The sequence below is a fragment of the Trachemys scripta genome, chromosome 1, assembly GCF_013100865.1.
Source record: "Trachemys scripta elegans isolate TJP31775 chromosome 1, CAS_Tse_1.0, whole genome shotgun sequence".
NCBI classification, from domain to species: domain Eukaryota; kingdom Metazoa; phylum Chordata; order Testudines; family Emydidae; genus Trachemys; species Trachemys scripta.
This window is the reverse complement of record NC_048298.1, coordinates 313256246-313268490: the sequence shown is the minus strand read 5'-3', so window position 1 is coordinate 313268490 and position 12245 is coordinate 313256246. Positions and strand designations below refer to the sequence as shown.

The window sequence follows — 12245 nt, the reverse complement described above, 5'->3', positions numbered from 1 at the left end:
AAGGGATTGAAAGAAGTGAGATGGCCTCTGCAGCAGGAGAGAAAGATGAATTTGGTGATGGCATTTTAGATAAACTGTTAGGCCTTGTCTAGCTTGCGGTGGTATGTAGGGTATGTGTAGTACATGATACAGTGAAAGGCAGGCTGCATCCACACTGCAGTGTGTAGCTAGTTACATGTGACAGGGAAAGGCTTTGGCTAAGGAGAGGCAGCAGGGAAAGGCTCCGGCAGCAGGATAATACACTGCTAAAAAAGGCAGTGTAGATATGGGAGGCACTGTTTGGGCATGCAGAAAGCCATCTAGGGTATGACTTCAGTACCCAGAAAGATAATGGAGCAAATAATTAAGCAATCAATTTGCAGAAGCTAGAATATAACAGTTAGCAGGGTTTGTCAAAAACAAATCATGTCAAACCAACCTAATAGCTTTCTTGGTAACAAGCCTACTGGAAGCAGTAGATGTGATATATCTGAACTTTAGTAAGGCCTTTGATACTATCTCGCAAAACTGTCTCATAAACAAATTAGGAAAATACAACCTACATGGAGCTACTAAAAGGTAGGTGCATAACTGATTGGAAAACCGTTCCCAGAGAGTAGTTATCAGTGGTTCACCATCAGGCTAGAAAGGCATATTGACTGGGATCCTGCAGAGATCAGTCCTGGTCTGGTTCTGTTCAATATCATCTTTGGTGATTTAGATAATGGCATAGAGAGTACACCTATAAAGTTTGTGGACAATACCAGGATGGGAAGGGTTGCAAGTGTTTTGGAGGATTTAAATAGGGTTAAAATTCAAAATGACCAGGACAAACTGGAGAAATTTAATAAGGACAAATACAAAGTATTGCACTTAGGAAGGAACAATCAATTGGACACATACAAAATGGGAAATAACTGCCTAGGAAGGAGTACTGCAGTAAAGGATCTGGGGATTATAGTGGATCACAAGCTCAATATGAGTCAACAGTTAACACTGTTGCAAAAAAAGCTATCATCATACATTAGCAGAAGTGTTGTAAACAAGACACAAGAATAGGTTTCAGAGTAGGAGCCGTGTTAGTCTGTATCCGCAAAAAGAACAGGAGTACTTGTGACACCTTAGAGACTAACAAATTTATTTCAGCATAAGCTTTTGTGGGCTACAGCTCACTTCTTCAGATGCATAGAGTGAAACACACAGACAGAAGATGTATGTATGTATACATACAGAGAACATGAAAAGGTGAAAGTTGCCATACCAACTGTAAGAGGCCAATCAATTGAGATGAGCTATCAGTAGCAGCAGAAGAAAAAACTTTGAAGTGATAATCGGGATTTCATATTAACTCGAATTAATATACGAATTAGACACAATTAACTTAGGTCTAAACAGAGACTGGGAATGGTTGGGTCATTACACTAACTGAATTTTTTTCCCCCTATGTTAAGTTCTCCTCACACCTTCTATGGGTCATCTCGATTATCACTTCAAAGTTTTTTCTTTGCTGCTACTGATAGCTCATCTCAGTTGATTGGCCTCTTACAATTGGTATGCGTACTTCCACCTTTTCATTTTCTCTGTATGTATAAATATCTTCTGTCTGTGTGTTTCACTCTATGCATCTGAAGAAGTGAGCTGTAGCCCATGAAATTTATGCTGAAATAAATTGGTTAGTCTCTAAGGTGCCACAAGTACTCCTGTTCTTTTTTTGAAGACACAAGAAGTAATTCTTCCGCTCTACACTGCGCTGATAAGGCCTCAACTGGAGTATTGTGTCCAGTTCTGGGTGCCACATTTCAGGAAAGATGTGGACAAGTTGGATAAAGTCCACAGGAGAGAGCAACAAAAATGATTAAAGGTCTAGAAACATGACCTATGAGGAAAGATTGAAAAAATTGGGTTTGTTTTATCTGGAGAAGAGAAGACTGAGGGGAAGGGGGGAGAATGATAACAGTTTTCAAGTACATAAAAGGTTATTACAAGGAGGAGGGAGAAAAATTGTTCTCGTTAACCTGTAAGAATAGGACAAGAAGCAATGGGTTTAAATTGCCGCAAAGGAGGGCTAGTTTGGACATTCTTAACTGTCAGGGTAGTTAAGCACTGGAATAAATTGCCTAGGGAGGTTGTGGAATCTCCGTCATTGGAGATTTTTAAGAGCAGGTTAGACAAACACGTGTCAGGGATGGTCTAGATAAGTGGTTCTCAACCATGGCCCGCTTGTGGCCCAATCAGCACACCGCTGCGGTGCATATGACATCCTCAGGGCTATAGAGGTAGTATATATACTGTGTGGATGCAGCTGACATAATACACAGAGAGCTTCATATGCAGCCCACAGTAGTAAATATGGTGAGAACCACTGTTCTAGATAATACTTAGTCCTGTCTTGAGTTCAGGGAAGTGGATTAGAAGATCTCTCGAGGTCCCTTCCAGTCTTACATGTCTATGATTCTAAACCCTAGGGTTCTGGCATGTCTGTTACCTGCTCACTTAAGCAGTGCCTCACTGTCTACACTGCTATTTATACCTATACTAACTGGCATACAGTGTTTGTACTCTACACGCTGCCATAAGTATATACCTACCCTTAGGATGCAAGATGTGACTCAGACCAGAAAGAAAGGAGAAGGTGGAAGATTACCAAGGCAAGAACAAGGGTGTTGGAAGTAGTGAGAGTGACAGATGAATTATAGAGCTGTTATAAAGAAAGAAATGGGGGGGAAAAATCAGCCAGGAAAATTGAAAGAGATAGTGGAGACAGCGATTGTACAAAAATTGCAGGATTAGGATACAAAGACTTAAAAGATACACTCACCAATTTCAAGTCCGTGACTCAAATGTATCCCTTCCTCTCAGTTTTTGAGAGTGTTTTGCCTTCTCTGTTTAATCTTTTAGATTGTAAATTCTACAGGGCAAGGATTTGCAAATAGTATTTTTCTGACTAAAGTAAAGCCTGGCTACTCTAAAATGTTTGAGTACTAATTTATATCTTGATTACTTATGTTTTATATGCACTTATATTAGCTGTTAGAATTTCTGACTGTCCAACCTCAGTTCATATACGATGCACATTCCTGTAGTATCTGAGTACTTCCCAAGAATTAAAACAAGTAACTAATATCTATATTTCTCTTATTTCCCTTCAGGTAGAAATTAGTTACTTGATTAGTTGAGTACTTGTTTGTGAGACAAATTTACTGATAGAAATCAAAGTGGAAGAGATGTTTTGTATTTAGCTCTAAAAGTGGCAAAGTTAAAAGTCTCTGTCTCTGTCTCTTGTGCTCATGAGTCTTCCCTTACTGGTCAACAATTTTGTGGTTCAAGAGGAACACACCTATTATGGAAGTGGGGCACGGTTGTAGAGGAAGAAATGGTCCCTCTTAGTCTTTGTATACTGATTCTTGCTGCATCTGGTTTATATGCATTTCTATATTATTACTTTATCATGTTTACATAAATATTTTACATATTTTTCAGTTTTGAGAGCAGGAGTCCTTTTTTCATATTTTGTGCGGTAGCAGTATTTTTATAATGTATATGCCTTTTTATGTTTGATTGGTTAATAAATACTTTGCTTCTAATTTGCTAAGTCACTGGCTGTAAAGAATCTTGGGAGAGATGGAATGGCATCAATATTTAACTGGATGGGTGGATCCATACAACACTCTGCTATGTTGTTGATGCTGTTGACTTTTGATTGTGTAATGTCACAGACAAAAGTCAAGTGGATGTGTGGATTGCCCTACTTCAAGTCGGAGAAATGCAATTTTCTTTAAATAAGAACAACCTCTATTATCGTTTTTATATATATTTTAAATTATAATAAATTAACCTCTGGCTATAGAATCATAGATATTAGTGATGTAAAATACTTATACTATTAAGTTATTTGGTCTACCCCTTTTCTCCTCTACCTGAAGGATTGTGCCCAGCAAAAAAAAAAATTAAAAAATTAACCGTCCTAGGCTACAGTGACCCAAAGTACTCATCTTGGATGACTATACTACTGTCTAATAGATCTCGTCGTCAAGAAGTTTTATCTACTTTTTGCTTTCTTAATTTAGTCAGAGTACTCTGTTATATCACAGTGTATGACAGTAAACAATCCCTCTCTTTCTTTGGTGATTACACCTTTCACATACTGCAAAATGGTAATAGGAAGCAGATCAGATCAGGGTCTATCTAGTCTAGTTCTAGCTGCTTCAGAGGAAAATGCAAGAACCCCAAAGGCAGGTAGTTGTGGCAAGATTTTCAAAGGTAATTAGGTTCCTAAAGATGTAGACAGGTACCTAGTGGGATTTACAAAATTCCCTGAACAGGTTAGGCGCATAACTCCCATTGATTTAAACGCATCTTTAGGTGCCTAAATACCTTTGAAAATAGGTTCCTTATTGAAGAAACCACTCACAGGAAAACTTTCAGTTGGCTTATGTACTGAAGCATGATAACTCTTAGGAGGCTTTTTTGTTGTAGATGTTGTTTTTGTTTTTTAGTCCATGCTGTTGTAATTCTTGATGATCATATTATTCATAGATATATCTAATGCCTGTTTGAATTCTACTAAGTTCTTGGCTTTAATGTATATCATGCTCCCTACATCTATACTTTGCTTAGTCAAGGTATGTGTGTTTAGCTTCTTTTATCTTTTCTCATAAATCCATGCCTCCAACCCCTTATTTGGGATTTATGTCAGCAGGAGCTGGGCGACTCCTTAGACCCCTTTAAAAATCCATTCATAATTGTTATTCCTATTCTCGGATCACCCTCTACTTTATCTGTAACTATTATATTGTGTGCTTTAAGATATCCCTATGCCTTGTCTAAGTTTTGTTTTTTTGTTTTTGTTTTTTTCCCCATAGGAGTGGGATACTTTTACAGGTGTGATCATTGGAGACATGTTAAGAAAATCAGTAAGATTTATTTATTTATTTATTCTGAAATGAGGAATGCATTGATAAAATCCTAAGATTATTCTCAAATGTATTGTATGTTTGTTATTTACTGTACCAATAGTATACATGTATAGTATGAACAGACTAGCTCTTTTATAGCAATAGAAATATTTAAAAATATGTGAACATAGTAAGTAATTTTTTTACTTTTGATAAAGTTGTATCATTTTTCCTTGTGTGACTGCAGTACTATCCCCAAATGTAAATTTAACTATATTTAAATGCAGTAAATCCACCCTCTCTAAAATAGGGAATTCTAGATTCTGACCTCTCCCCAGCACAAAATATTTTGAACGCACCTCTTTTCTTAAAAGCATCAGAGGCAATCAGACATGTCCACATTGCTCTGAGACTTTGACAACCCTTCCTCCCGACCTTAGATTTTCTGTCTCTGACTGTGCAGCCAGAAAGGAAACTGAACACTCCAACCTTATCCATTACTACCCTTGGTTTGGGAGCGACATTTTACAGCAGAATAAGCAGTTGAGGAAGATATTTTTTGTGCGGAGAAGAGAAATTATGCTCTTGGTTTTATACCCCTCCCTCCCAGCCTGTTGGAGCCAGCCAAAAGGAATAGATTAAGGGCCAAGTGGTACTACATCTCTGAGGAGGATACCCTCTTGGGAGCCACAGAAGGGAAACTCTGCCATTATTGCTCACAGTCTGCAGAACAGCCTTCCAAGGGGAGCAGTGGAGGAAAAAAAAACGAACTGGCTTCAAGACTGAGCTTGATAAATTCATGGAGGGGATGGTATGAAGAGACTGCCTACAATGGCATGTAGCCGATCTGTGACTGCTATCAGCAAATATCGCCAATGGCTGGTGATGGGACACTAGATGGGGGCAGGGGCTCTGAGTTACTACAGAGAATTCTTTCCCAGGTGTCTTGCTTCTGGGTCTTGTACCTCCTCAGGGTCTTACTGATTGCCATATTTCGTGTCGGGAAGGAATTTTGCCCAGGTCACATTAATAAGAGACCTTGGAGGTTAGGGGGCAGGGGTCATTTGCAGGTTTAAACTAGTGTATGGAGCAGATTCTCTGTAACTTGAAGTCTTTAAATCATGTTTTGAGGATTTCAGTAACTCAGCCAGGGGTTGTGGGTCTAAGTGGGTGGGCGAAGTTCTGTATCCTGCAATGTGCAGGAGGTCAGACTAGATGATCATGATCGTCTTTTCTGTCCTTAAAGTCTATGAGTCTAACCTTGCTCTGTGAGGGGAAGGGTTTTGGATGGTGAATGGATTTTTGAGGCCTCTGTGTAATCCTCACATCAGTTGAGATTGCTCCAGGGATACCTCTGCAAGGGCTGGTCAGTCAACTTCAGTCCTTGGATTCAGCAAACTGGGCTTACTCACCCATCAAGGACTCTTTAAGGGTAAGTCCAACCCTCCAGACCATTTGGTCCAATCCACCTCTAAAGGAACAATGGTTAAGGTCTTTCCCAGGTTTTTATGTGGATAATTGATTGACTTGTCAAGGAATTTAGTGTCTTTTTGGACTCTCCCTCTTCCCGAGGATTTTTCAGAGACATTCCTGGGCCACTTCTCTGATTACATATTGGATGATGAAGATGGGGCTCAAGATTCTACCCCATGTAGGCTGTGGGGCAAAACAGAGCGTCAGATGATAAGAGACCAGTCCTTCAATGGAGCAATCACCTCCCAAGGACAGCCAAAAAAAAAAAAAAAACAAACCAAAAAACCCAAAAGGAAAAAAAGGTCCCAGAGTATCCAGATCTTCACTTCTTTCCACAGACTCTAGCTCCTCCCCCAAAATTGAGGTGGACTGCCAGGTGTAATATAAAGGCAGAAGCTCTTTTGTTGTTACTCACAATGATGGACCAAGAGAAGGGTTTTTCTTTTTGCAGAGGTAAGATCTGGCATAGCATAGGGAAGCCCAGATCAGGGAATGCTTTCAGTCTCTCCTTCCAATCCAAGCTATCAGTATGACTGCAGCAGGGCCTGCCTCAGTCCAGAAATAGGCCTAAGTGCAGAATTTCCCAATTTTCAGACATAATTCCAGTTGACTTCAGACAAGTGGTACAGATATTCTCTGGAGTTTCAGGCTCCTCCACATCCCTTTTTTATTCCCTCTTCAGCCTCAAGAGATGATGAGAAAAAAAAAAAATTGTCCTGCAGAAGTTCTCCCATTTCCTAGAGATTTAGATCTTGTCCCTCAACCAAAAGTGCTCAAAGCTTCGTTCCATAATCTTCATAGTAAGAAAAAGATCTGGAGAAGTCTTCATCATCCTAAACCTCAAGAGGCTGGTCAGGTTGATGAAGACGACAAAATTGAGACTAGTGACTGCAGCTTCTATTGTTGTTGCTATGTCTCAAGAAGATCTTTTAATGTAGGAGGAACAGGCAGAGACATATTGAAAGTCAAAGTTCAGTCAACAGCAGTTTATTTGTTTTTGTTTATGAAAATCAACACTATCACTATGTGTTGTCCTCCACCAGGATATTTACAAAGCTCTTGAAAATGGTAATAAAGTAGCTGAGCAATCCCAGGATTCATCTACACATGGTCTTAGATGGCACACTTATCAGAGCATCATCCCCAGGGACTTTGTAGCCAGTGACCCACAGGACCCAATCCCATGATTTGTAATAAAGTTAAATAAGAGATTGTTGATCATCTCTCATAGAATCATAGAAATGTAGATCTGGAAGGGATCTCAAAAGGTCATCTTCTCCAGCCCCTCTCCCACCAGGTCCCCCGCTAAAGCAGGACCAAATGTACGTAGACCATTCCTGACAGGTGTTTGGAGGTTTTTAAGAACAGGTTAGACAATGACAGGGATTCCACAACCTCCCTTGGAAGCCTATTCTAGTACTTAACTATTCTTATAGTTAGCAAGGTTTTCCTAATATCTAACCTAAATTTCCCTTGCTGCAGATTAAGCCCATTACTACTTGGCCTACCTTCAGTGTACATAGAATCATAGAAGATTAGGGTTGGAAGAGATCTCTGGAGGTCATCTAGTTCAACCCCCTGCTCAAAGCAGGACCAACCCCAACTAAATCATCCTAGTCAGGGCTTTGTCAAGCCAGGCCTTAAAAACCTCTAAGGTGGGATACCTCCCTAGGTAACCCATTCCAGTGCTTCACCACCCTCCTAGTGAAATAGTTTTTTCTAATATCCAACTTAGAGCTCCCCCAGTGCAACTTGAGACCATTGCTCCTTGTTCTGTCATCTGCCACCATCTGAGAACAGCCTAGCTCCATCCTCTTTGGAACCCCCCTTCAGGTAGTTGAAGACTGCTATCAAATCCCCCCTCACTCTTCTCTTCTGCAAACTAAATAAGCCCAGTTCCTCAATCTGCTGGCAATGTTCCTACTAATGCAGTCAAACCTGGAGAACAGTTAATCAGCATTTTCTTGATAACTGCTCTTAACATATTTGGAGACTGTTATCAGATCTCTACTCAGTCTTCTTTTCAGAAGACTAAACTTACAGCAGATCCCCGTTTATCCCGTCTAATTGGGAGCAGGGCCAGATCAGATAATCAAAATTCCAGGTAAACCGGAGAATGGGAAAATGTGATGCTGCAGTGCCATCTAGTGGCCAGAGGAGAGTTTGCTCACTTGTGGCCCTAGAGTCCTGGTTGTTTGGTAAATATGGAGAGATGGATAAGGGAGGGTCAGATCAACAGGGTTGTACTGTACCCATTTTTTTTAACCTTTCTTTTTAGGTCAGATTTTCTAAACCTTTTATAATTTTTGTTCGTCTGTCCACATCTTTCCTGAAACGTGGAGTCCAAAACTGGACACAGTACTCCAGATGAGGCGCCGCTACTGCTGAGTAGAATGGCATAATTACCTCCCATGTCTTACATACAACACTCCTATTAATACACCCCAGAATGATATTAGCCTTTTTCACAACTGCATCACATTTTTGGCTTTTAGTAAATATGTGATCCACTATAACCCCTATATCCTTTTCAGCAACACTAATGCCTAGCCAGTTGTCCCCCATGTTGTAGTCGGGCATTTTATTTTTCTTTCCTACATGTAGTACTTCACATTTGTCTTTATTGAATTTCATGATATTGATTTCAGACCAATTCTCCAATTTGTCAAGGTCATTTTGAATTCTCATCTGTTCTCCAAAGTCCCTGCAACCTCCCCAAGCTTGGTGTCCTCCACACATTTTATAAACATATTCCTCTCCATTATTCTTGTTATTATTGAAAATCTTTAAAAGTATCAGATCCAGAACAGACCCCTACAGGACCCCTCTAGATATGTTCTACCAGTCTGATAGCGAACCATTGAGAACTATTCTTTGAGTATGATCTTTAAGCCAGTTATGCCCCTACTTTATAATATTTTCATCTATACCACATTTCCCTAGTTTGGTTATGAAAATGTCATGTGGGACTGTGTCAAAAGGCTTACTAAAATCAAGATCTATCACATTGACTGCTTTCCTCCTATCCACTAGGCTAGTATAGGATTTTCATAGGATATTCGAGGAGTTGAGATAAACACAAAGAGAACCAGAGCATTTCCTACACAAGAAAGACTTAAAACGAAGGCACAGGGTGTTATGGAACACAGTATCCTTCATCCATATTTACCTGCTGCTCTTTGGTCATTGAGCTTCAAACATTATTCGTGGACAAGACTGCACATGAGGGAATTTTGGGGATCTCTCTTAAAAACCTGGAACAATTCCAAAATTTGAGATTTAGAGGAAAATAAAGATAACATCCAGCCTATCAGTGGGTGGAAACAGGATGGTATGGTAGCATTCGTACTGCAAAATCTTGAATCCAAAACCCTGACCACAGATGCCAGTCTTCCAGGTTGGGGATTGCACATGGGACAACATCCTGGAACTTGGTCAATGTCAGAAGGACTCTAGAGTATCAACTTCCTAGAGATGGCCAGCATGGCTCATCGAACTTCCAGGAGCCCCTGAGAAAGGAGCACTTTCTTGTTCAATGAGACATCACGATGATCGTGGAATATATAAATCAGGAATAGGGCAGAAGAAGTGCAAATCTAAATGCCAAACAATAACTTTTTTTTCTTGAGCAGAAGGTCACCTAGCCTAATAATAATGATCAGTATAAAAAGGGCATATTGAAGACACAAGAGGACTAGGTAAGTTTTCAGCAAATAGTCCAAAAAAACTAAATATCTGGTTCTAAAAAGCTGATACCCAGGGAGGTAGGCCATCACTAAGCATTCCTATTTGTGTTCAGTCAAAACACAAAAAAACCCAGTGATTTTCTTCACCCAAGATCACTGGAAATATACAGTTTCACTAACAGCTGAATTTGCTTGTCTATGCTTCCCCCCTTCTACTACTAGGACGAGTTTTACGGAAGATTTTAAAGAGGGGGGGGGGAGGGAATTGCAATTGTTATTGCCCTAAAGTCAGCCAAGAAGTCCATGGTACTTGGACCTAGTGAAGCTGTCATAAACTGTCTCCAGTCCATCTGCCATGTTATTGCTTTCTATTTCATCCTAATCCAGACTGAGAGACATATTGGCTATTTAATGATGGGTACTAAACAAGATAATCGATTCCTCCAAAATAATAGTGTTTCATAGCTTCATAGAAATTTTCTATCCCCTTGGCCTGTGCAAGAATTTGGACAGTGTTCTCCCATTGGTGTCAATATAGTCAAGCCCAAGAAAACAAGCATTATAGCTCTTCTGGAATTGTACAGAATGACCTAGTGTGAGACAGCCCACCATCATTGCTGATGATCCAACACTAAATAGCATATTGCACAAGGGCTCATTTAAATCTCTAGTAGATCATCCTGCAATAATAAATGTCCTTGTGCAGCATCTGTCCAAACCCAAAGTCCTGTCTTCCCTATCTGGGATCTGTCCAGAGGGCTAAAATCTGTCAGAACCAGATATTTCAAACTAATGGCTTCTAATACCATGCTTCTTGGTTACAAGCACAACAGTCGGAAATGTCTCCAAAATGTATGCTGTTAAAACGCACTGGCCCATAAAGAGAAGATTCTTCCAACTTCAAAATCATCTGTCACAAGGATAAACTCTGTTCTCCATATATTACTAGGGATTATTTTTCCTTTGGTCTGCCCAAAGTGAAGCTCATCTTCATGTATGTAGAAAGAGACATTAAGATGGAATTTACTTAAACATCAAGTTTACATGGTTGCACAGAAACTAGTCCAAAAAGGGAGCAGAGTCCATTCAGCACACTCTGTGGTGCTATGGTGGGCAGAAAGAGTGTGAGTCACCACAGAGGAAATATCATCCATGATGTTCTGATCATCCATGAACACCTTTGTTGAGTACTACAGTCCCAACTTTCATTCCTCTGGAAAAAAAATCCTTTGGCAGCTAATTGCTCCAAATGGTGTTCTCTGATAGGCTGGATCTTTATCTAGATCACACTTGTGCAGCTTTAGAATCTCTTCCCCTTTAAGAGTCCTTTCCCTGTTTGGGAACTTTATTCCACCCTTTCTGGATCCTCCTCCTGTTTAAGGGGCATTCTATAAGGTACCTTATAAAGGTCTGGTGGGCAGCAGAGTCTTGTCAGCTGTTTTCCACTTTGTCATTCTGTAGCAAGGGCCAGCTACTCCTGAGGGACAGCAGCTTTCTTCCTGGTTGCTGTGCCTTCCTGTGACAAGCATCTTCTTTTAAAGCTTGCTTCCTCCAGCTGGAGTAGGCTCTGCAGGTGTGCCTGTCTGGTAACAGTTGAGCACAGAGGAGCTTGTTAGTCTTCTCCTGACTGATATGGGGGTCATATCATTACATGGTCATGTAATGGTGCCCCATTACATGGTCATCTATATGACATTTTAGAAATCTTGTTCCTGTATATTACATGCTTTTTCATCCATATTATTATTATTATTATTTATTATTTATTTTATTTTATTATTTTTTGCTGCTTTATATACATCAGATGTCCTAGGGAAAGGTCAGGATCCAGACTGGAACATTTCTAACCAGATTGTTTACTTTCTCAGTATATCTCCTGCAGTCAGCCCTAAATTGAGATAAATCCTGTGGGTTCTTCTACAGTGGCCTCCTAAGCATCCATGTGTGTCATCAATGTGTTTCAGTGATGCAATAAAACATTATTGTAAAGTTTATTTTAATGTATTAATAAAGTATCTAGATTTCAGTATTTTAGAAGTACTCATCTGCTGCAAAGATGGACGGGGGAGGACTAAATCTAGTCAAGTCTGAGGTGCCTCTTGTATGTAATAACTTTTTAAAATAGCAATAATAAACAAACATTGCTACACTATTCATAAATTTATTAATAGAACACCATTGAAAGGTTCCTGTAAAGGATGTTGCCAGTGTT

The 12245-nt window shown here is 39.8% G+C and overlaps 1 protein-coding gene across 1 annotated transcript in view; it reads left to right on the top strand.

Moving 5' to 3' along the window:
• Positions 1-12245, top strand: part of DYNC2H1 (dynein cytoplasmic 2 heavy chain 1) — a 372682-nt gene that overhangs the window by 196647 nt on the left and 163790 nt on the right. Inside the window, exon 72 of the mRNA XM_034758872.1 lies at positions 4842-4892. Coding sequence (XP_034614763.1) covers positions 4842-4892 — 51 coding nt within the window. The remainder of the gene's footprint in view (positions 1-4841; positions 4893-12245) is intronic.